Source organism: Drosophila rhopaloa, unplaced genomic scaffold (genome assembly GCF_018152115.1).
Source record: "Drosophila rhopaloa isolate 14029-0021.01 unplaced genomic scaffold, ASM1815211v1 contig_2, whole genome shotgun sequence".
Classification (NCBI taxonomy): domain Eukaryota; kingdom Metazoa; phylum Arthropoda; class Insecta; order Diptera; family Drosophilidae; genus Drosophila; species Drosophila rhopaloa.
The window spans coordinates 23,908,964-23,935,392 of NW_025335083.1; the positions used below are offsets into that span (position 1 = coordinate 23,908,964).

At 36.8% G+C, this 26,429-nt stretch overlaps 2 protein-coding genes across 3 annotated transcripts; both read right to left on the reverse strand.

Moving 5' to 3' along the window:
• Nucleotides 1-1,154: 1,154 nt before the first annotated feature.
• LOC108048582 lies at nucleotides 1,155-2,589 on the reverse strand. Of its 2 annotated transcripts, none has more exons than XM_017129341.2 (2): nucleotides 1,624-2,589; nucleotides 1,155-1,569 (listed from the first exon to the last, which is right to left on the reverse strand). In XM_017129341.2, the coding sequence occupies exons 1-2, from the start codon at nucleotides 1,666-1,668 to the stop codon at nucleotides 1,195-1,197; spliced, it is 420 nt and encodes a 139-aa protein (XP_016984830.1). In that variant the 5' UTR covers nucleotides 1,669-2,589; the 3' UTR covers nucleotides 1,155-1,194. The 2 variants fall into 2 exon arrangements, with proteins under 2 accessions (XP_016984830.1, XP_016984829.1); XM_017129340.2 differs by having other exon boundaries at nucleotides 1,155-1,575.
• A 556-nt stretch (nucleotides 2,590-3,145) lies between these two features.
• LOC108053247 lies at nucleotides 3,146-20,695 on the reverse strand. The gene is given in 3 exon segments (XM_044459411.1): nucleotides 3,146-3,307; nucleotides 20,503-20,574; nucleotides 20,576-20,695. Coding segments are annotated over 3 exon segments (354 nt in total).
• Nucleotides 20,696-26,429: the final 5,734 nt, after the last annotated feature.

The following is a 26,429-nucleotide window of genomic DNA, read 5'->3' on the forward strand; positions in this document are numbered from 1 at the left end:
TTAACCTATTTTCGCAAAATATATATTTATATATATATTTCCATTTCATCTTATTTATTATATTTATAATATTTGCAAGCCAAATATTAATCTATTTCCCATAAAATGTATATAAAAAATGAATTTAACTTTCAAATTTAAACTAAATAAACCACTAAAAAACTATTATTATTAACTATGTAAGAAGAGGAACTTTTTTAACTTGTAGAATATTCTTCTCCATAAAAACTCTTGCCACTTCTCAGTTTCAAATGCATGCCGCAGGCGATGTAGTCGAGTCTTAGATGACCCACATATTACCCAGACTTGGAGACGAATCTCATCTCATCTCACACTTCTTGGGGCTCTTCTTTTGTCTTCGGTCTCATTTTCCCCAGCCTCTTGGCTTTTTCCGTTGTTATCTTAAGTGCACTTTTGAAGTGTTTTATTTATTGCACGACTTTTTCCTCTCGCCGGAGTTTTCCCTCCTTCTTAAATGCGGAAAGTGTTTCATAATTCAGAGCCGGGGTCTGACTCCAATTCCGATGCGGATTCGGATTCGGATTCAGATTCCCATTTCCCCAGCCCAATTTACCACTTGGACCACACGTCGTCAGTGTCGCCAAGTGTTTCTCGGCTGGATATGATGGTTGGTCTATGTATATGGTATCATCTCGATTCAATCCAGGTTATGTGTGTGGCTTTTATGGGCTGGCCATAAAAGAAAACTGAAAAAAACTTAACAAAATACGTTTTTTTCCTTTGTTATTTATATTTGTTACAGTTTGAGCGCATCTTTTGGACTTTTCCTTCTTTTTTTTTTATCATCAGGGCGCTGTCTCTAATTGCATAGAACTGCGACCACCCATTCCTATGGACAATATATGGGCATCTTCTCGTTTTCGTGATGGTTTTGTTTTGATTGCTGCTGGTCGAGATCTGGAAACAACGTTTATGATGATGCGATTCGGTCCATAAACATGCTGGACTTCAGATAAGAAATCGTTTGTCTTGCTCTCAGGCAGCTCATTTCATCGATTGTTACGCTTTTTATAAGAGTATAAAATTAATTTCAATATGTTTGACTAATGGGAATAAAATATAAATAGGTATGTTGAACTCATTAAGTTAGTTAGGTAAGTGTGAAAAAAATAAAAAGAGAAAACCAATTCAAAAAGTGTTTAAATATGAAGATTCTTTATTAAATTTTCTGTTTTAAGGTTTCTCATTCTCAGTAAAATATATCACTATCTGGCGAGGTATATCCTTCCAATTATTTTTGATGGTATCCTTTAGTAAAGTGGTATTCTTTAGTAAATCCCAAGTGGTTATATTGGGTACCACAGTTTCCGTATTAAAAGTTTTTAATTTTTCCTCCAGTTTTGGCTGCACTAAATCCTTTACTGTATTCCAGAATGCCGAACTGCCCTCCTGAAGTTTGAGATTGTTTTCGCAAACTTTAAGCATTTCTTCTTTTTGTAACAGATTAGTTCTCAGTCGATCCAACTCCATGATATCCGCATTATTTAACTTGATTTCCTCCAGCTTTCTTAATGAATCATTGATCTGCGATTCCAGTCTTTGCAGTTCCTGTGCCTTGGCTTCTATTATTTTATCATATTCACCCACAGAACACAGACTTACGTGTAAGATTAACAATAGTCCGAAAAATACTATATATTTGCTCATTTTTGTATTTCGCACTCAGGCCAGATTTTATATGATGTAGACGTTTCGACGCACTGAACTAAAATGAACCTAATCTCTATTCATTTCCATTTCGTACAATGGAATGCTCGTTGCAATATACATACATATGTGAAAGTAGATTATGAAAATCTAAATATACAATGTGACTCAGTTTTTTAGGTAATGTTTTGATTGCTGCTGGTCGAGATCTGGAAACACGTTAATGATGATGCGATTCGGTCCATAAACATGCTGGACTTCAGATAAGAAATCGTTTGTCTTGCTCTCAGGCAGCTCATTTCATCGATTGTTACGCTTTTTATAAGAATGTAAAATTAATTTCAATATATTTGCAAATGGGAAGAAAATATAAATAGGTATGTTTAAGTGTTGAAAAAAATAAAGATATAAAACCAATTCAAAAAGTGTTTAAGTATGAAGATTCTTTATTAAATTTTCTGTTTTAAGGTTTCTCATTCTCAGTGGAATATATCACTATCTGAGGAGGTATATCCTTTCAATTATTCTTTATTGTATCCCATGTGGTATACTTATGAATAAGTATCCCAAGTGGTTTTATTAGGCACCAATTTCACCAGTTTGCGTAGTAAACGTTTTTAATTTTTCCTCCGATTTTGGCTCCAATAAATCGAATAATATATCCAACAATGCCAGATTGTGCTGCTGAACTTTAAGCTTTTCTTCTTTTTGTAATTGGATAGTTCTCAGTCGATCCATCGCCGAATTCATCTGCGATTCCAGTCTTCGCATTTCCTGTTTATTGGCTTCGATCATTTTATCATATCCATTCTCAGAACACAAACTTCCGTGTAAGATTAACAAAAGTCCGAAAAATACTATATATTTGCTCATTTTTTTATTTCGCACTCAGGCCAGACTTTATATGTATGTTGTTGACGTTTCGACGTACCGAACTAAAATGAACCTAATCTTTATTCATTACCATTTCGTACAATGAAATGCTCTTTGCAATGTATATACATACATATGTGAAATTAGCTTATGAAAATCTCTATATACAATGTGACTCAGTTTCTAGGTAATTGTATACATATTTAGCTATGTATATTTCAAAGTATAAGTTGGTTGTATTTTTGTGGAAGTCTGTACAGCAGGAAACTGATCCATTTATATTATTAAGTCCAAGTCTGACAACCTTAGTCGCTTATCAGCATCAATCACTCTTTGTTTATACTTCAATTTTGTTTCGGGTTTTTAATGGTTCATTTCAATTGGAATTTGATGCTAGATTTCTCGCTCTCTGTCCTCTAAAGTTGAAACATGAGCCGCTAAACATTTCGAAAGAATATGAGGTTTAATTTTCTTTTTTTATTATTTTTCGAAATGCAGTTCCTTATCGCGCTGGCTGATAACCTTCACAAGTCTGGTCGCAGAACAAAGAATAATAGAGAGTGAAATTGTAATGTTTTCCCCATTCGATTTCGAGGCCCGCACTTTAAGTAACCCTCTGAATGAATCCCGTTCCCTTGTCCGATTCCCACAATTTGAGAACTGAAAGCAATTTGCAAAATGTGTTGAGAATCTTTTGGGTGATTAGAGCCCGACACCGTTCCTCGAATGTCACTGCCAGCCAATTGATTGATATTCGATCCGGATTCTGGGGAGGAAGAGGAAAACGTAGATATTTACCAAAGTGATAACCTAAGTTCAGGGCCGGATTATGTTGTGATCCGATCGACGTGTGCGCTCATTTTTCCCATCACGTGCCACACGCGACCTTGGTTTTATATTCTGCGACATTTTGCAACATGCGGCAACCTCTTGAATTTCAACAGGAAAATGTCGCTTATTTGGAGGGGAAAATCCGGGGGATGCAGGAGGCTTAGGGTAAGAGTCTCTGCGTTTTGGCGGCTCTTCAAAGCAGCTGCAGGATTTTCCTGGCAAGCGAAAAATACGGCAGAATCTAGCAAAGGCTTCCGCCTGTCTGCGGCTACTACTCCTCACATTTCTCTGGCTTTTCGCTTTATGCTTTTCTATTTTCCCCACTCCATACTTTTCTTTTTTTTTGGCATCTCTGCACTGTCTATGCGGCAATAAACCAAATTAAAATCACAAATTAGCCTGCTGCAGTGGCACTTAGTTGGGTAACCTATTCCAGACTCGAATTAATGCTAAAGTTTTTGAACAAATTTTGTTAACATTGATATTCATGAATTTATTGGCTGATGGGGAAATAATGGTGTGAAAAAAAGTAAACAAATAAAATATTCGCTTTCTAAAAGAAAGAAACAATTTACCTATTTTTAGAATCATTAAGATAGCTCCTAAGAAAGTTTATCAGATTATTTTGTATTTGTATTGCATATTTTAATTTGATTTTTATTATTGTTAAGCTTATATTTATTTATAAAAAATATGCTTTATTTTACTATTGATGTATCTGAGACTTTTATAAATTGAATAATGGACAAATTTTAATAATTTTTTTTTAAATATATATAAGAGTCTTATGCAACAAATACCTTTAACTAAGTTCTTAAATTCTTTTTTTTCTGTCCCCTTTTTTTCTTTTCCATTCCCACTCATGTATTTTGTGAGAGTTTTCACCAGGACTTTTCATTCCCCTTGCTTGGAAAATTACCCATCCCGACCCATATTGTGAAAAGCAATCACCGTTCTCCTCACAACAAATTCTTAACGCAAAACCAATAAACAATTACGCATCCATGATCACCTTTAGCAGCATTGTCATCCCCTGACCACTCGATTCCACCCCCTTGCCCACTCCAAAATCCACTTTTCACAAGGACTTTCGGTGGAAACCCGGCAATCAGTGGCCATTGAATTGCATTTGCCACTGGCATTCCCTTTTGCCGGATTTATGCGCCATTATTTCGTGTAATCCATGTGAAATAGGGGCCCTGGACATGCGACCGTAGTTCATTTTGGGAACATTTTTGAGCACATCGATGCACTCGAGCGCGAGTGTTGCGAAAATGGTGCGCAAGCGTAAACCGGAACCAGAAATGGAACAGGATCGCATTAGCCGGATGTCCGTTATGGTGGCCAGCTGTCTCTGGACAATGCCACTCACTGTTTTCCAACCCCGCAGAAGTCGCTGCATTGCCAATGAAATTTGCAAACAATTCAAATGGAATTTGTACATGCAATTTTCAACCTTTCGAGTGGCATATAATGGGGGGTAAAAATGTTTGACAACTTGATCACCCATCCCGAGTGAACAACAAAGTTGTTGGCTTTTTCTCCTGGCCACGCCCCCGCACCGCCAACCGCCCATCGCCCATCGCCCACTTACACACACATACAACAAATCACTCAGAGCCGAAAGTCAAGACAAGTCAAAGAGTCGAGAGCATGGCATAAATGTTTAACAACCAAACTGCAGTTTAATTGCCCAACCAAAGCAGAGGAAAAAACAATGTTTATTTTTTCCTTGGCGGAATGGTCGGGTGGAAATGACAGGCGATGCCGGCGGAAGAAGAATAGCAAAAATAAAATGTGACCCAAACAGCAATCTGGCAGATAGGCTCGTAAAACGAGCGGTGCCAACTAAAAGACAAAAAATGAGCTGAAAAAAAATGAAAGGTTTTTCTGTGGTCGAAACCGAAAAGATGAAAACAACAACGCAAAAACAAATTATGAAGTAAACAAAGCTGGCTACATGTCATACACTCGCCTCTCGCAAACAGTGTCCCCAGACTAACAGGCAATTAATTAATTAAAATGTTGAAAAAGAGTGGAGGAGATTGCAGCTATTTAATTATATGGTTGCCAATGGAAAGTACATTATTATTGCTTAGTTTGGTAATAGCCAGGATAACAAGTTAACTCAGCAGACGAGCAATGATGATGAGATGGTGATTCTGCTTTAAGTTGGTGATAAAACCATATACTATTTAATTATTAGCATATAAATATATATGTTATTTTTCGGCTTCTTCAAATAAGAATTTTATTAAAGGGTAACATATCAAAATCAGTTCAATAACGATACATATTATACTTAAACAAATTGACTTTGGGGTCTTATAATATATTATTAAATTGCTTTAAAGGTATTTAAAAAAAAAATCTTAATAAAAGCAACAGCTTAGGGTTAAGAAATAGACTTCAAAATATATTTTTCAGTTTGCTTTGAGGGTATCAAAAAAAGCTTAATTAAGCAACAGTTTAAAGTTTAGGAATATTAAATATAGTTCAAAATATATCTCGCAGTTTGTTCTAAGAAAAAAATCTTAATTAAAGCAAAGATTTGGGGTAAAGCAATACACTTCAAAATATATATATCAGTTTACAATTTTCAACCCGTTCTATGCTAAATTTCGACCCACTGTGCGCTACAGTATGCCCTCCTTTCGGTCCCCCCTGCAAACATGGGATGGCTGCTTGGTGGAGATGCAACATGTGTTCCGGGAATGAGCCGCGTGCCGTTTTATACACGGTATGCTATAAATTTTATTGTTGTATGCGTGCTCTGCCGCAGTTCCCGGTTCCCAGTGTGTTTGTATAAGTTGCATGCATCAGGCCTTTCCGGCCTTCTTTGAAGCGCCTCACCACATCCCATCCAGAGAACTAAATACTGAAAACAGAAAACAGCGAAACAGTCAAAGGGCAACCGATCGTAAAGCAGCTGACATTTATGATAGATGCAGCGGATAGACCTCTTTTACTTTGGTGTCTCCAGCATCGATGGCCAAGAATTCCATACCATTTGGGATTATTTGTCGCCGGCTTAGATGTATTTTTCAGCTTCCTGCAGTGGCATGTGTGTCTTTCTGGGGCTCCAGTTGATCTGACTCTTGTGTCGCCCACACAAACTCGCAATTACGTTGTTTATTCTAGACGACAAGGGCTGAATGCATGCTAGAAATAAAAACATGCCAAAGGAGCAGCATCATTATCATCACCATCCTTTTGTCATCGCATGCAAACATCCAGACATGGTTCACAAATTGTAAGAATCAAACGGCAAATAGTGCAGACAACTACATAATGACAACGGAAAACACAAAACTGAGAAAAACTAACCAGAAGTCAGTTGACATAGACGACGTTTTGATGGTCTTTCATTTAAAAACAATAAAATGTGCTGTAAGTTAAACAAATCTTCTAGATTGTTTACCAGTTAGTCGAAGCAGAGTTTACATTACAGTTTGTACACTTTTTGTTTGCCAATGCTATCCTAAGTTTATGACTAAACATTTTGCTTTACCAAACAAACTTACATATAACTATTATTTAAATGCATTTTTTCTATAGGTTCTACATAGCTTTTGTTAATAATATTTAAATAAATATTAAATAAATAGATTTTTTGTTTGCCAATGCTATTCCAATTTTGTGACCAAACATTTATATTTACCAAACAAACATATAACTATTATTTAAATGCATTTTTTCTATATGTTTTACATAGCTTTTGTTAATACTATTTAAATTAATAGTTTTCCTCATCTTCGGTATACAATTTTCTCCAGAAAACCGTTTAAGAAACTTATATGCCCCTTTCAAAACCCAAATACCCTTCCAATATTTTAGTAAGTCCTTATCTAAGGATCCCACGGAAGTCAGGACGACAATGCCTTGTGCCATTTTCCACTTTTCACTCCGCCCTTTTCTTCTTCTCTGTCAGCTGCTTGTTTTTTATTTGTGCATATCTGTGCAGAAAATGAAGAAATAATTTGAAAATACACAAGCACAGAATGCACATATAAACATGGCAGGATTTCCAGGGCAAGTCGTGTGGTGTGAAGACAATGGCGCCAAATTATTTAATACTTCAAATGTCTGTCCCTGCAACTCCACTCTATTTATTTTTTTGGCCTGGCCAAACGATGGCAAACATTTCACAATTGGGCTGAGTTCGTTGAGGGGGCATCATCATTTTTCGGAGTGCAATTTGCTCCCTCCATTTAATGAAGCCCCATTTTGGCTGCTTTTGTCCGATTGTGGAATGCAAAAATGTTTTCCCAAAAATGGGGATTTTTCTTCGAATGATTTCCGTAATTTGTTACACTCATATGCCGCCAGCAAATTGTCTGGCGAAGTCAAATCAAGTGGGAAACGAAGAAGGAAGCTGTCCCCACTGCCAGTCCACCGATTTACTCCGGCAAAGTCAGCAAATTCCTGCATCATTAAGTCCCTGCAAAGTGCAGCCTGCAATCGCAGCACAATTCAACTTTAACAAGCAATTAAATCGAAACAAAAACGCAGGCAGGAGGCGATTTTCAAGGGGTTGCAAGGGGAAAAGTCACCGAAAGAGGGTTGGAGCTGGATGAATTCCATTCGACATTGATTTATTCTAACAATTACAATGGAACGTAGATTTTATAATTATTGTCCATGTAAACAAGCAAACTGAAAAAGGTGAGAAATGCGGCGAATTGAAAGGAGAGCCAGCGAAATGTCAGGCCAAAGTGACAGCTGCTAAAAAAAACAGAGACAAAAAGAAATGAAGGGCTAACAAAACCCCTGGCGCCTTGCTTTTGCTCGAAATAATTACTTTTCGAAAGTGAATCCCCGCCCCCTTCTATTGCCACCCCCTCTCCTAATAGCAGCACCACCCCTTTTCCGCCTGCATACATATGTCGTCTCGTTGCGATTTTAATTTTGAAATTTATGCTAACAGCAGTTGAGAAACTGACTCAGCTTCCAGGGCAAACAAGTGGAAAATAAAGTAAATGTATTGCACTTTAAAAGTACCCTTCCAAACACAAACCAAAATAATTCAAAGTTTAAAATTGATGTTTTTTATAACCAAATGATGAAAAAGTTATAGAATTCTTTGGAATTTGCTTGTTAATAATTTAAAATGATAAAATAAGATGTTTGCTTAAAAAAATGTCTTCAAGTTAGAAAATTCATATTGTAACCTTTCTAACATATGAGTATTTCCAATAATATATAAAAATAAACTAGGAATTATTTATAAAAATTTACATTCAATGGCAAACAAATTATATTTGAACACCATATCTTTAAAATTTGTATATTATATTATATTGTATTAAGGTGTATGATCTGTATTTTATAAACAGCTTTTTACGCTTTTAATTTGGGTGAAAACAAAAGAAAATTTTAAGTGTTTTAGGTTGGTTTAAATAGTTAAAAAATACTTAGGAAAATGTTGAGTTTATTTTTAGTTTTAACATTTATAAAACCTATATTCCCTTCCCACTAAAGGGTACTCAACGCAGGATAAATCGCATGCAGTGGCAACATCGCAGTTGAAGCAGCAGGTTGCCAAGGGGTTGTCCTTGATGGGTGGTGGGGTGATGGGGTGGTGGGGTGGCGATGAGGCCGAGTGGTGGGTGGGTCGGGGGGTTAAAGCAAATGAGGCAGCCGTATGACATTATTTGTGCAGCACTTTTTGCCATTCACCACCGCTGCTGCCCTGCACTGGATTCCTTTCCTTTTCTGCCTTTTATTTTTTGCCAAACGGGCCACGAGTGGCTTCATCATTGGACCTTCGTCATCGGTGTCCTGTTCATCAGCCTCATCAACGCAAAGTAAATATTTGCATAATGTGCAGCTGTGTGTGCCACCCAACCCCCCTTGCAAACTGTGTCCGTGTGCGTGTGTAATTTGTGGGTGGCAATCGGGCGACAGCAGCACTTGGCATGTTCAATGTTTACTTTACAAAATGCAATAACAGAGACAGCAAACTGCGGGCAAAAGGGGCCAAGACCATGATAAACAAAACAGCATTTGGCTGGCCTCAAAAAACCAGAACCTCACCCACCCATTAATTGAAAAGACTCATTTGAGTGGATAACAATATGATCAATAATTATTCAGAATCGATCTTCAGGCCCAAAAACCCGGCTCAAAATTGAAACTCATCATCGGGAACAACGCGACGTGATGTCATGGAAGAGGTTAATCCTGTAGAGTGCCTTTCAGGTTTTCATAAGTGCATCCAGCGGCGAGCGATGAATCATCATCAATGGAGCCGATGATTGAAAGATGGGTTCTAAATTGGATGGGGCCAGATATTTGTTACCATTTGGCTTATTGTCCAGAATGATGAGCATTACGCGGGAACTCTTTTAAAGAACATGATGGCATGATCTATTGCAGACGTGTTCGGCAAAAGATTACAAACTGCTTTTTAAGTGGGCATATTTGGGAGTAGAGAGGTTCGAACTAAAGTGGCTGGTCTATTTTGTAAATTAATAAAAAAATTATGAGGTAAAACGAGTTTGAAATAAAAATAGAAAACATAGAACCTTTGACTTATTATTAACTTATTATTACTTATTACTTATTGTTTGCTAAGTGTCTTATGTTTATTATGTGCAAGCAATGGATACATTAGCAAAGGCCCTTCCTCCATGATATATAGTAAGTACTTCAGATTATTACACTTTCCCACAGTTACTTAATCACCAGGAAACATCATCGAGTGGGTATCAACTCCCAGTGGAACTGAGCTCTTTTAGGCAAACCATATGTACCACTTTTCACATTTGTCAAATGCAGACCACCTACTCGAGCAGCTGTCGCTGGATCTCGAGTGATTGGGAATCGAAAATAGTGTTGAAACCATATCGAAAGGCGAGGACACGCCCCCTTTTCGAGGCGCAGGACTGGCAGAAAGGCACTTCAGCATTCGTCACGTGTGATACGAACTTATGTAAATAGACGAAGACGCTGAAGGGTGAGTGAAATTGATAGTTGGTGAATGCCATCGACACGCTGTTGCTAATTAAAATGGATGATCGATCGGAAATGAAATGGGGAGGGTTCCATTAAAAAAAACAGCCCTTGAGAACCAGTTCCGCATAGAGGGTGCCAAAAGTAACGCCCGGTATTAGTATTATCCTTAAGCCGGCTTACCAACACCTTTCCAAAACTATTCGCATTTCTTGTAGGGAAATACATGAGAGATATATGGCCAGAGGATGAGGAACACGCAAATCTCCTGCGACAACATAAATAGAAACATGATTTAAGAGTTGCGGGATCAGCGTCCAAATTACAGCTGGGATTACAAGTCGGGATGCTGAGTTCCGAAATCGCCACGGGTGGTTCTTATTTCATTTTTTAGCACTTTTTTCGGGGGTTGTTCGATGTTGATTAGCCTTCTGCGCACAGCGGAAATGGGTTGGCATAGTGTCCCATTTCTATGGGTACACCATTTTTTTATAGAGCACACATATACAGCCCATAAATTATGGCACCGTATTGGGTCGAATTCTTTTGTTGCGATCCATGTAATTTGGTTTTGGCACGGCCGTTTTCGGGGACTCATAATCAGGGAATAACAAACTGCGCAGGATAATTGCATTCGAGGAGTTGTGTAAACTGTGTTTGCAGGGAAACAATGGCCAAAGGTTGATTTTTCCAGTGGGTGATCCCCCAACCCAAGTTAAGTATTTTGTGTTCGTAAAATATGGCAATTTCAGCGTTCATAATTTGATAAAAAATATTATCTTCTATTGAGTAACAACGAGGGTAGCACAAAGTCTGTATCAGCTACCTTTTGGAAAACCCATTAAAAATTATCTCAAAAAGACCTTTTCATTTGGAAAAGATTTTAAGTTTATAAGAAATGTAATCTTTAGTGCACAATGTTGTAAAATACTCCCTGTAGTTTTAATATATTTACAAATATGTAATTTATTTTGAATGCATTACACTCATACCAAAATTAACCCTAAAAACAAGAAAATCTCCTTATTTTTGACTTCAAAGGCATCGCACCTTAAATTGTAGGGTAAATTTTTCTAAAATTAAGGGCGTTCTGTTCTAAAATCTAAGGCAAAGAGCCCTAAAAACAAGAAAAACTTTTCTAAAAAATAGAAAAATATTTCTAAATGTAAGGTATTTTTTCTAAAAATTAGAAAAAATGTGCCTACATTCATCATGATGTAATTTTTCATTCAGGATTTATGTATGTGTATATTATATGTACATATATGATTTAAGCACTTCGCTTTTCATTCAGAAAAGTCACCAATTTTGTATTAGTATTGCACTAATGAATTGCCTATATCGATTTCAACTGTAATTCTGTGGTGAAGAGAGAGAGAAATTAGTACAATTATGATTTATTTCAGTTCTTACAAGTAAAATCCGATAAGTATCTTATCCGAAAAAACTTTCAATTTTATTGGTCCGTCGGTGGGATTCGAACCCAGGTCTCCCGCGCGTGAGTTCAAAGACATTGAATGGAGCCACGGTCGCGCGCGAAGAGCGCATGGCAAACCAAAGACTATATGATCGGGCGTTTGCGAAGAATATTAGGTTAAAAAAGTTTTTAGAACTCGTTAAGTCGCAACTGTGAAAGTCGAAATATTTAAAATACATTTTCTAAGATGATATTTCATATGACAGAAAATATTTTAATTACTTTTCCATAAAGGGTAAAACATTAAGTCGTTCTAAGCATTACTTCTTATCTGTGTTTATAACACAAGTAAAAAAAAGAAAAAAAGAAAGATGTCGGCAGCTGAAATTGAACTTGCGGTGCTTAGATTTCTGGTCAGACGTTCTAACCCCTAGGCTACTCGGACATGGTTAGAACAATTTTATGGTCATTTTAGAAAATGTTTCCTATGTTATAGAAAATATTTCTATATTTTGGGATTAAATTCTATTTTTTAGAAAATATTTATATATTTAAGAAAATATTTCTATATTTAAGAAAATATTTCTATATTTAAGAAAACATTTCTATATTTAAGAAAGCGTTTCTATTTTTTAGGGTTATCGTATTTTTATGGTTAATTTGAGAAAAATTTTCTATTTTTTAGGGTAAATAATTTTTTAGGGCAGAATTTCTAATTTGAAGAAAAAAATTTATAAAAATAAGTACCATTTTTACTAAAATATAGAAATTCTTTCTTGGATTTAGGGTAAGTTCAGTTTATGGCGACAATTTCTACATTTGAGAAACACTTTCTTGATTTAAGAACAGTTTTCTTGTTTTGAGAAAAAAATTTCTTGAAAATAGAAATCTTTTCTTGGATTTAGAAAAAATAAAGTTTTAGGGCGAATTTCTAAAATTTAGGGTTAATTTTGCTATGAGTGTAGAGAGTCATGTGTTCTTACTGGTGGATTTTTAAAACTGGTTATGTAAAATCATAAACCATAGCCTTTTCTATATTTTTAAATCCCCATTTCTTTCAAAAACAGCTGCTACTTTCCACCTATCCTTGTTCCCTATTAAAAACATAAGTGTTTATAAGTCCTTATAACGATAGAGGGAAAAGTATAAAATTAGCACACAGCCCGACCCCAAAAACTAATTGCATTAATATGTCAATATACAAACGCGACTGACTGTTTATGGTTGCGATGCGGAGTGAGTGTTCGTGCGAGTGTTTTCGTGAATCAGTGTGAGTGTTTATGAGTGTGCACGCCGCACTACTTAAGATTACACAACAACAAAAATTTAGAAAAGTACTTAAAGTTTTTATTTATTTTGCGTCTCTCCGCTCGACACGCAAACATAAAAACCCAAAACGAGAGAAGAAAAATAATAAAATTGATGAAAGCAGCGCCCAGAGAAAAACAGAAATTAATTCAGTTGCCACCCACTTGGCCGCTTGGCTTGCTTCCCGAAAAATGTTTTTCTTTTACATTTTCGGAAAAACTTCTTTCGCTCCGTCCCCGTTTCTATTTGCATTTGCCCAGAGTGAAAATGGTTTTTACTTTTTCAGGAATTTTCGTCTTATGATTTATGCCAGATATCTAGCCAGACCGATCGCCCCAAAGCGGCACATTAGCATGGTTCAGCCCCTCAGAAAAGGGCCTTTGAAGTGCTCCTCTGCCCTTTCTTTTCTACCCACTCAACGACGTGCTAATTTGGCAAAATAATAAAACAAACAATTAAAAATACATTCGAGTGTCAATTGCAGTGTATTTTTCTGCGTTGCATCTGTTTGGGGCAGCAACATCAACATGAATATGTGAAATTTATGGTTGGACGTTGAAAGGCTTTACTGGCACCTCTTCGGTTGCATTTCGTTGCATAATCGGTCATTATGGAAATTAATATGAAAGCTATTAGATATACTAAATATTTGGGAAAGTTTGGAAAGCCATTTTTATAGCTTAACGCCCTGTCTTGTTTTATTACATTTTAAACAAAAAATATAATTAAATGGTTAGTTATAACTTTAAATGAAAGTAAGTATATAAGTATATAATTATTAATGAAGTTTAGTTTATATTTATGATAGTATATTTTTATGATATGCATTACTTTACTATATTTTCGGTTTTTTTCGTGGTTAACTTTTTGTTGTTTCTGTTCTGTGCCTTAAAGACCCCGCAATCAACATGTTGTGTACGCAATTTGGACTCCAGTGAAGTGGCCGCCAAAGCCTTGATCTGTCAGCTTATAAGGCCCGCCGGATTTGCCCCGAGCAACTGATTAGGCATATCGGCATCGGATGGCCCCTACTTGTAGAGGCTGCAGGGACCCCCGAAAGCCAGCCACCATAAACAATGCAAATGTGGCACTGACTGGTCTCACCCACTCGCACACTGGGTCCAAAAATTTAATTTATGCGCCGGCAATTAAACATGCATCATTTACGTTCGCATCTGAACGCGAGCGACATCGACATGATTCGACGTTCAACATTCGCCGGCGACAGCGAAGGCGGCAACATCGACACGAGCTTCTCCCTATCAGCTGCACTGAGAGAAAAATAATTAACAAAAAAAATTATTTTTTTGAAAAAATTCCCATTAAAATTCTAGATGATTTACTATTCGAAATTTAGTTTAATGATGTTATAACATATTAAATGTGAACTTTGAATAACTTTTAATTTATAAAAAGCTTTTCGGCTTAGCTCAAATTGTTTTTGAATTGTTTTAAATTACTTTTAGAACTTCTATTTGGAAGATTAAAGATTTTTTTCATTTTCAGAAAACATTTTATATTAAAGTCTTTGATTATTGGCCATTTTTCTTCTCTGTGCATAATCCCCAACACTCCCCTGTATCCAAGCCCATGAATCTGTCAACACTTGGCGCATCGGAAAGTGGAAATAGGGACTGGAACAGGGAAAAGAGGGCGAAATAGTGGGCTCCACATGACATCTTGGCATTGTCCATTCGCCAACGCCCCATCATTTGTCAATATTAACTTTAATTAGCAAAATTTCCGTTTCTTGTGGCTCCGTTTTATATTCTCGTCCACGATTAACTTGACATAGTCTGCGCTTCTTCGTGATATTCTAATGAATCACAATTTGTTTTATTCGATTGGGCAGCATTTATTTCATTGCCCAAGCTGTACAGATCGTTTATATTCATTGCCATGGGGGAAGTTCATATTTTGTGGGTGGGAAAAGTCTGGTTTTTTATGGTTTTTTATGGAAACATGTATGGAATGTCACCCTCACAGTGGCTAATTGGGTAACTTGTATTTAATGTAATTTAATTAATTTAGAAATAATAATGGTAGCTTAATTTGCTAGAAATTAAGGAATGGTTTTATTTAGTTAAGTACTTCTAAAATGATTTATAAATATAATAATGAAAAACGGTATTATTAGATTTAATATTTAACAGAAACTTTCATTTATTTACTATTGTTTTGAACCTTTTAATTGTTGTATTTCCAATCGAAACCATTTGCCTGAATTTTGCATACTTAAAATGCATATTTAATGAGACATCTGTCAGCATCGCTGTTTGCCATTTGTTGGTGTCATTGATTAAGTGGTAATTTTGCAGAATAGAAAGGATTTGCAGTAATAAATAAAACACAAACCTCAACCTCAACTCATGTGACCAATGGATATACCCATCAATTGATGGACTTTAATAGAAAATTGTAAGAAATACCTTTTACCTGTTGAACAGCAGACCGTTAACGGATTACTCTGTTCGTTTTTTTGCCCGATTCTGTGAAAGCACATCAAATGTGTAACCAAAACAGGAGAAACGGCAGCGGCAGTCGAAGAACGTGCGAAATGCGAAATGAATTGGTAATTTATTATGCAATGTCATGGCTTTCATGTGGGCAAGAACACGCCAAAGAGGAAAGGAATGGAAAGCTGGTGGGCTAATTAATGACCAAATGGATCTGGTCATGTCAGCGCTTATCGGCGGCGTCCGGTATCGACAACATTTGCCAAATTAATGCAAATCATGCAAACACCAGAAGATCCAACCGACGAGAGCAGGATGGGATGGAATCACGATGATGATGATGATGATGCAGTGGGTCCGGTATCAATACGCGCCTAATGAGTCAAGTGGCCGAAAAGGATTTTCGGTGGGTGCGGATGCGGTTTTGTATCTTTGTATCTCTGTATCTGTATCTGTGTCTCTGTCTGTCTGCCAATGTCTAAATCCCCCAAGCCAGATAAATTGTATTTTGAGGGCATTACTGTGGCAAATGAATGAATCACATGCCTCGGCATCCGCACAACCACAATAGCAATATGTTGACAATGAGTTTCGGGGTCAAGAAGGGGCTAAGATAAGACGCAACCTGTACCTGCTTTCCATATCGCAGATGAGTGGACCGCACAATGGCCAGCAACAAATACACAATTTCGCCATTTGGCTTTATCAATTCATCCATCATTCATTCACATGGTCATTCATTAAGTCGCGACCAAAGGGGCGTGGCCCCGGCCACAAAGGTATATATCTTCCGATGGCATTAATCATGTGACAATTGCGCTGATAGACGAGATGAGATGCGTTTTTCATCAAAGGATGAGCGCTCTGAATCGCTCTTTAATTGATCGAGGAAGTCCCAGGATCTGAGCTGGTTTAATAATAAAATAAATAAATAATAAAATAATTGATCGAGGAATTCCGAAGATCTAAGCTGGTTTAATAATAAAATAATACCCTCTGCTAGGGTATAAAAATAAGAAATTTTGGAAAAGATATTATGTTAATTATAATTTGCATTTCCATATTTACAAAAATATTTAGCCTTAAAATGTTTATATATTCTTGAATATTTTTTGGAGGAATTATAATGTATTAAAAAATTTTATAAAGTCGTAAAACCAATTTCTTCAGAACTTGTTTGACCTGACAAAACAATGTACGAATTTGGGTCATTGCAAATCTTTCAGTTAACCAAATTGCAGCTTGTTCAAGTCAGCAGATAAGACAATGTGCATACAACTCAGGCAAAAATAAAACTGCAACCGCAATATCTTTGCCCAGAAAACACAATCCATTCATAAAGCCAACATCAACATCACAAAGCGAACGGATAAAGGGAAGCGAGGTTGCCCTTTTGTGAAAGTGTGAAATATTTGCGAGAGATGCCCAATGAATATCCCCTCGCATGGCGGGTATATGGTATATTTGTCTTTTGTGTTTTCGAATCCGCAGGCTTTCTGGTGAAATGGCCTGACACTTGACGTGGCCGAACATGAGACACCGGGCTGGGAATCGTTGAGTTACGCGCATCCAATGGCCATAAATAAATGCGAAATGCATTAAATGCCGCGCACACCACGGCAAACACAAGAACAACAATCAGCGGGAACAACAACTTCGGCTCGATTCCCGCATCGCACGTCTCAGTAATTAATTAAAGCATTAAGTGCTAATTTTACGACAACTCGATTTGTGCGTTGGCCCCCTTGCAATTCGCAATTTGCATGCTGCCATCTCACCATCGCCATCTCCCAACATCTCGACATCTCGCCATCGGAATTTGGCAGCCGCTAACAAAAAAAGTAAAATAAAATGTTGAAAAGGAAGCAAAAGTGTCGTCTGGCCCGCCTTTTGGTAATGGGAGCGTGACTCACGCTAGAAGTTGATTGGCATATTGCAAAGATAAGGTAGACAGGTGCTTAATAGGCTGTACAGAAAATCATTTTAGTTTTAAAATTCCATTTCAAAAATTCCACCCTTTCAAACTATATAATCGTTGTTAAAGATTGTACATATATGTTTTAGATCCAAAAAAAACCAATAACAGTTAAACAGTACAAGGGAATTTAATGAATATAACTATCTTTAATGTCAGGTTCTTTTTTAAAATTTGTAGCATTTTTTTGAAATATATAAAACTATTTTCCTAATTTGCTTCAATTTTTAGTTGACTTGAATTTTTTTTTTTTTTTGGAAACATTCTTTACTTGTATCTTTTTTGGTACAAAAAACTTATTAACTATAGTTAATATACCTAAACTATTTTTTGAAGTGTTTCTCTTGCAATAGGATTTTTAGGATATAAAATTTATTATTTGAAAATGGTTTTTGTAAAATCCCTATTAAATTTAATTTAATAAACTAGGTAATAAACAGTCAATAGATTATAGGAATTGAGTCTTGTTATAACAATTTTATCTTTTTGCTAATTGGTTACCTAATATTCCATTTGAAAGCTAGTTTGGAGTGTTTTTGAGGTATCTTTCGATAATGTGAAAATCAACTAGAGTCTCACGTTTCCATCTCCATAAAATCGCTGCACCTTGGCTCTTCCCCGGAGATTTCCTGGACAGTGTCGACTGTCAAACGTCAAACGTGGAGTCGCCTGTCAGGCAGACAGTCGTCAGATGAAGATGAGGACCGAGAAAGAGGCTGGAACAAGTTGGCCCATGCCAATGAGACGATCTCCCCAAAGGCAATAATAACAGAAACAACAACCAGGACAACAGAAACATCAGAGACAACAACAACAACTGTTCAACTTTTCAACTGTCGCCAAGATTTTCATCGGAGTCTTGGGTTTTCCACTCGCCACACTTCCCAATTTTCCCTTGCAGTTTGCAGTTCATATTTTCACTGGCCTTTGTTTGCTTTGATGTTATTTTTAAAAATGCGGGAAAGTCGAGGGGTTGAGTCAACATAAAAATGCTCATTTGTTGTTGCTGTCACAGGCAGAGACTCCCTTGTAATTAATCATATGCATTTGCTTTCATTAGCAAGTCAACAAGAAAAGATACTCTTCGGCGCATCTTACAGATGCGTTGATGGCTTATCGAAGAAATACGCATTTTCTGAGATATGGGAAATAGGTTAAACAATGCTTAAGAGAAGATAAGTGGGAAGGCAAGTTTACTAATAAACATGAAGCTTTAGAAAAGAAATTAAAAAGCCGGTTAAAATACTATAGATAACATTTAATTTGCAAATATAAAATTTGATGTTATGTGATTGTAAGCAAACCTTTGAAATTGTTATAGATGTCGACCAATAATGTTCATTATATTTCATTTCACTATATTTTATTTCAAATAAACTTCCTAAATTCTATTTTTTGTTGGCCAGTTAATATCATTATATTTTAAAACAACTCCCTTAATTGACTTCCTGTCTGGAAATCAAAAAAGATTTGTAATAGATTTATATAGATTTTATACAGCCCTGAATATATAAGTTCCTGTATCAATCAACTTGTCTTGTTGTGCTATATCCATACAACATTTAATTGTTGCTCTCAAAGTTTATTTCGGATAGAGACATCCCCGTCTAACTCTCGATAAAGCATCGTTTTATTTTCGTTCCTTATTTGACTGCCACAACAAATGCGAGCTCTTAGTCACCGGCAAACACAATGGATTAGGCATAGATAGAGGAAATAATGAGTGGAGATTTATCAGTTGGCCCCTGAGCTTTGTGCATTTATAGTTGGCCATTAAAGGATTACACAAACGTCGGCCAAAGTTCTCCTCAATCTTCTCGTTTACCATATAGCCCAAGTTGATCGGGGGGATTATGGTCGGAGGGTGGAAAAGATCGGAATCATTTGCTTGAATGATCACACAGTTGGACAAAACCACAAATCGGAAAAAGATTCACAAAGGTGGCGGCCATAAATTTCGCTATTTGCATACGCAATTCAGGTAGAGAGGCCATTAAATTTGTAGCACAATTGTTGGCGAAAATGCGAAATGTCTGTAATTACGGCAATGGCCATGGAAACTGTGACAGAGGGTTGCACTCGCATTCTTGACTGCATTTCCGATTGTTCAGGATGTGCCAGGACATGAGAGTGTTGGTAAATAATTGGTTATGACTCTCCTCCGAACGGTTCGAAATATGCCGGCGATGCCGGAAAAATACGAAAACAAATGAAATGAAATACTATCGAGGTGGAAAGGGGAAAATTCCGCTTTGATTTCTCAGTAGTTATCTATGCATTTCTCCATTCTGACGTCTGTCAGCCGCATTTCATATGCCCGATGTGTGTGCGTGAGAGTTTTGTTCAATTAATGCTTGTAAATTCTGCATAGAAATTACATAAATCCTGGCTGTTGCAGTAGAAACTCGCTTGAGTTATGAATTCAATAAATAATCAATTTCGAGAGCTTCGTTTACCTGGAATAAAGCTGTTAAAAAATTAATGTGCAATAAATAATTATATCAATTTTTGGAGTTTTGAATAATTTTATTGTTAGGAAATGTAAGAGAAGTATGAAAAATGAATAATAATTTTATTGTCCGAATGTAGTTTATTGAAAACTTGATTAATTGAGGAAGCATTTTAAAATTGGTTTCTTCAATTGTTATTTAACATTTAGATGCTTCACTTAATCTGCCTATATTTGGATAATCGATTGATAAGCTATATTATTTCGGATCCCATCTCATCTAATGCATATATCTTTATAATTTTGTTTATAGTAAAATTACTATCCATCACCCGTTGAACGTTGTTCCTTTCCCGTATAAAATCATCATCTCGACACTTCCTTCTTTTCAATTCGTCTCAATTGACGGCTATGCACTTCCTTATGCAAATGAACCTCATCTTTGGGTTGATTTCCATCGCAGATCATTAATATTAATTCCGGATATGCCACACAAAATCTTTGTAAGTATAATTAACCGCAAATGCACTCCAAGCCAGCAGCCAATCCCAAAAAAGCATCAGATACAAACCATTTCCAATGACATCGGATGAGTTCTACTTAAGCCTGTTTGCGCAATATATATATATACTATATATTCTATAAGACATTTTCGGCTGCAAAGGAATGTTAATGCTGCAAATACAACAAAACATATTCCGAGTCATTAGGAGGAGTCCCCCGACTTTCAAGGAGGGTTGGCAAACATGGCAGAAGGTGAACATCAATTTTGAAACATTTTTTCCAACGCACGCAACAGTCCAAATCGATGTCGATGGGCACGCCCCCACAGGGGATATACACTGAGAGAAAATATCACCTTAAGGGGTCACCAAAAAGAATCAGTTTTGGCTAATTAAAAGCTTATTACATTTTTTTTTTTAGCTTATTAGATGTTTGCTTTTCTGTTATTACATTCTACATATACATTTCTATATATTTAATGAAAATCTTTTAGAGATTGATCTATATCTGATGTTCTTCTTTTTACAGGTTGAAAAAACAAGGTGGTTCAGTGATAAATAGGTACTTTGTTTAAGTGTAGCAATCCAAATCCAACCCATTGCTGATTTGTAGGTGTTGTCGTCTCCATCTCGCCGTTTAGCCGGCCTTTCCGATTTACGCTGTGGCCACACAATTATGCTCATCAACATCCGTCAGTGGAAGTCGCAGTCGCAGTCGTCGTCTTCATCGTCGGTGGAAAAGTGTTAAGTAATGAGTTAATCTGCAACAAGACTCGCATGATTAAGTGCTCTGGGCCTGTTCGCACTCAGGAGGAGGTGGATATGGATGTGGATGGGGATGTGGATGTGGATGTGGAGGAGGAGGTTGGGGTCGAGGTGGAAGTGGATTGGGATGTGGCTGGGTTGTGAATTCCAAATCGGAATGGAGGTGGGCCAGCCAAATGGGAGGTGGTTGCCGCTAAGAGTGGGGCTTTAAATAGATTCGTTCTGTCCAGGCCGAGAATTCACTGTGGCAGTCCCATTGTGTACTGCACTTTAGGTATCTTGATATCAATTTTAAATGCATTTATTAACTTATTGTATAAAGCAGCAATAATAATAATAATATGTATATTAAGCTATGGATTTTCAGCCTTTACACTTGTTAGTTTATTACTATTATAAGGATTACTTATTGAAGTAATTTTAAGCAATTTAAAGTTATGTATTTTACTTAAGACTATCCCTATTTTTTTTCACTTGCATCTTTATCAATTTAGACTGCTTACAATAAACCTCGATTTACCTGACTTAAATTTAATTCTAGTATTATTTTGTTTTAAGATAATAAATATTTACCCATTTTACCCCCATTTTGGCCCACTGTGCGATGCATAAAACTGATAAATTATGATTGTGGCTGGGCAGACGATTTGCTCGAATGCCGGGGCGCACATTTGTTGAGCTGCGCTTATTATTTATCACGCAAATTGAGTTAATGTGGCCGAGATTAAGGACTAGCAGCGATCATAGGGCAGCCATTGATCATTCCACCTCCAGACATCGCGGAGACTCTATCTGCGGGACTCTCTACTCACGAGCCTTATCAATTTGATAAATTACGATATAGATATAATGTGTATAATGGGGCACCAGTATCTAAGTAGGTGAGTTTTGCAGGGGGGGTTTGAATGTGGTCAACGGAAAAAGTAGCAGTAGCCCATGACTGTGATTGACATAATTGGGCGCACCATAAACGCACACGCAGTACACTGAAACACATAGTTTATGATCGCCACAGACAATGATCAATTACAATGGGCAATCTGAATCATAAATATTGTCAGTTTGACGGCAGCAAAAAAAAAAATATACAGATATAAAAAAAATCAACTCAATGCGTTGATTTTCCTTTATGCCGAAACTCCAATTAAAATTGTGATTATGATGAAGCACTGTAAAGACGAAAGAAAAGCAACAAAACAAAATCAAATAAATAAGGAGAAATAAATGAAGAAAAAAGTGAACTGCATCCAGACTTAGTTGGGCATTTTTGAAGAAGGTGAACCCACAGCGAGCCATAAATTATAATTATCGACGAGATTAACTCTTTGCCGCGCCACTTAACTGCGATGACACACGCTCAGGAGACGACTTGTGAGTGCGAAAGAGAGGGGGCTAGAGGCAAGGAAAGAGACGGCAGAGAGGTGGATCTCAGTCTTCTGCTGAAAGAAAGCCACCGCAGATAAGCAACAAAGACGACACTAAATCGTATGCGATAGCAGCAGGAAGGATAGAATAAATAAAATGGGGTAGACCTGACAATTACCTATAAATAAGGCTTAAAAAAAAGAAAATATGTTAATAATGAATTTAAATAATTTTGAAAAGAAAAGAATTTATTGAAAAGACTAAAGATTTCATATATAAATTCTATAATTAATCTATTCATAATATTTTAAAATTTTAAAAAATAATATACAGGAAAAAACATATGCCAGAAATTTTTTTTTTTTGATTTTTATAGACATCAAGTCTTAAAACCAATAATCACTATTTTTGACTTAAACTAAGTTTGACTTCTGGAGACCATAAGTTAACTTTCGAGATATAATCGTTTGACAATAACAAATAATTTTAAGTTTTTCAAAACTTACTTTCGAAAACAGTAAATTCGAGGGTTTCAAAACTTTCATTACTTCTTTTAAACCACCCTTCAGCTCAAGTTGTCATGTCATTACCCTTTTCACAAATACCCTTCACCGATAATTCCTCTCTTACATGACACATACCAATATAAGAAACATCCAGAAACAACACAAAATAAAAGTTATATTGAAAGAAAGAACAGAACTTGTATCTCCCTGTGGAACATTCTTTATTTTTTGGCGATAACTTTGGACTCTGGACTGCCGGCGGCTACTTCAATTGATATTTTTCAGGCAAACAAAACGCAAGAAGCTCGAGAAATTTATGACCCCCTGCGGTTTTATCGACGCCTCTGCGACACAACCCCGATTCGATTCTCAGTCCCTGCGACGATTGAAATGCGAACGAAAGACACGGGAATCCGAATCCGAATCCGGCGATGTCACAGCTAAACAAAAACTATAATCATAAATGGGGATGGCATTGTTTTTTGTGTCTTTTAGCTCGAATTTGCCATGGCGATGAGTCGAGATCTGATTCTGACTCTGACTCTAAGTTCCCAGACCCACTTCATTCAGTACGCATTTCATTCATGGCTGCGATTGGAGATGCCCTCCCACCCCGCAAAAGTATCTGTATCTGTATCTGTATCTCGTTGCGTTGGTAATTTTCAATTTTTATAGGCGTCCTGGGTCGCCAACGTTCTTGACCTGCCGCTTGTTGCAAGATAACGATTCCCTCCGCCTCCTCGTCCCGCATTTTCCTCGATTTATGACACACCACAAACGCTAATGCTTAATTATGGCAAATTGCAAATCGAGGCCGTAAAAAAATTAACACGAATTTCAGTTGTGTCTGCATTCTACGCCCAGTTCCGCTGCAACGTCTCAGCTAAATATTTTAATTAGCTTCGACGATCATTAAAGTCGGGCGGGGAAAAACTGGGAACGTTTTACGATCTGCCAGAAGCAACAGCTCTTCTTGCGTCGAAAGAGTTGGCACAATGGAGCGTCTTAAAACGAAAATGCATTAAAATTTAATCATGAAACTCACTCGCCTAACTGGAACATAAACAGGGATCACGGATCAAGTTTAGTAATGAAATTCGAAACACATTCTTTGGGGCTACAAAGAGATTAGTCAACAAACTTTGGACGTTTACGGCTTTTTGTAAAGTATTTTTGCCCCGAGGGACTCAAATCCCACGGAGGTGAATAAAAGTCAGCAGAATCGAAAACGATGAACAAGTCATTGCAATTTCCAGGGTAGCTTAGTCATTTGTATAGGCGGTTTTGTTCTTAAGTTTCTTTATTATAATGCATAATAACATATTGATATAAGTCTTGTTTAATTAATTATTAAGCTAAGCTTTCCTTCCTTTATTTCTCATATTTTTTGGGAACGTGGGTGTCTTAGAGATAATAGATTATAAGCTTTTTATCAAGCCAACCTTTTCTGAGATCTGCCCACTGATCAGGCTTCCTGGAAAACATAGAGATCAGCGGCAATATTATCATCGCCATCATCATTATCATCATCATCAATGATGGTCGGAGCTTCCTGTCCGCGTTTGGGCTACTCCAGGTCGATCAATCGCCCGAAACCCATTGAACGCCAGTGTCTGCATCTCCTCTTTTTTATAAATTCTCGAATTATCAGTTTATGGTTGCTTTTAGTTTTATGAACCGATCACGTACTAACCATTCGGACGCGACCATTTCGCCAGCGCCTCTGCTATTGCCAAAGGCACTGCTAAAATCTGTCCCTCTTTCTCAGATAGATACAGTAGTAAGTCGATAAAAGACACACTACTTAAGAATTTAAAAAAAAATATATATATAATGTACAATTTATAAAATATATATTCGTTTTGTTTAGTAACATTGTTAAGAAACTTACACGATTCTAAATAGATCAATTTAAAGATATGCAATGATTTCAAGTACTAGCCAACCTTAAGTATCAGTTATCGTTGTTAAAGTATTTACTACATCAATTTATTTGGAAACATATTTTTAAAATATTTGCAAATAATAGTTATAAATTTTTAAAGTTTTTAATTTATTTTCGAGTGATCACTGTAATTATATTTCTGCCTTCGCTTCCATTCAAAAACCCCTGCCCACTTCCCTTTCCCCAACTTTTCTGCGTGCGAATCTTTTACCAGTTTGGTGATGTGAACCCCCCCTAAATTTCTATATCTTGTATCCCCCTTCGCCGCCCCTGATCGGTTCCCTTTGTTATTGTTGTGAGCGGAGCCGTTTCGCTTAATTTTCAGCGCATTTTTATCGGCTGCACAGCTAATTAAAAGTGAAAAAGAAGGTCGAGAGAGACCAAACTGCGGTTCCCGAGGGTCTTCGTGGCGCTGTTGGTTTGTCAGAAATTTAGCAAATTATTTAATGATAGATGGTTGTTAAATCGACGGGCCCGTCTGGATCTCTAACCGTGGGTTATTGGCGGGTATTAAGTGATTAGAAGGAAAGGGGATCCAAGAGGCTTGTTATGGGATTAGCCACAGCCAAAGCCCGATGAACTTTTCAATCGCAATTCAATGGTACTCGGAAAAATCCCCACTTGAAAAGGGCAAGCACAAAAAGCAAACAAATGACAATTCGAATAATTTCGTAATCCCCAATGTCGCACAATTGAAATATGTAATTAATTATGCCCATAGGCGGTGGTCGCCTGCTGTTTATTTTCTGCTACCAGAAAACAACAACGAATGGAAGCCGAAAAACAACAAACATTATTTTTTCGATTGAAATCTACAAAACTATTTGCCACACACTGAAAAGCTGGGGAATTGTTAGGTTTTTTAGGGACCGCCAGCAGCTTCAAAAGCGTCGTTTTTGTTTTTGTTGCTGCTCATATTTCGATTTTAATGAATCCACTCTATGATTATCTTGATTACGAAACAGTTCCCCAAAACCGAAAAACAAGCCAAAGCGCCACACAAATAAACCATTCAAATGAAATACTCCCGCCCACTCAAACAAAAAGCTTGAATGCACGACTGAATGCATGAAGAGTTATCGCTATCGCTATCTCTGTCCGTCGCCTATTGCCGTCTCGCTTGGTGGTCTTTTTCGGCGGCGAACTACTGAAAATATTAATTAAAAGCCATAAAAGCAACAAAATGTTAATAAGCAGTTATCATCGCGTGCATTTCCAATTCGGTATCTAAATGAAAATTGAGGCAAATGCAAATTAAACCAAACATTTGCAAATAAATGTGCTCTAATTTCGCATGAAAGGGTAAATGAGGTCGTTACGTTTGAAGTTGGTAGAAACAATCAATGTTTTGATATTGGTATTAGCACAATGTTATCTTTTTGTAAAATAAAAAATAAATATATATTTTGGTTCA

Coding starts and splice junctions, on each gene's coding strand:
- LOC108048582 (XM_017129340.2), bottom strand. CDS start 1,668: ATGAGCAAATATATAGTATTTTTCGGACTATTGTTAATCTTACAC. Junction 1,576..1,623: donor GACTATTGTTAATCTTACAC/GTAAGTCTGTGT, acceptor ATAGAAGCCAAG/GCACAGGAACTGCAAAGACT.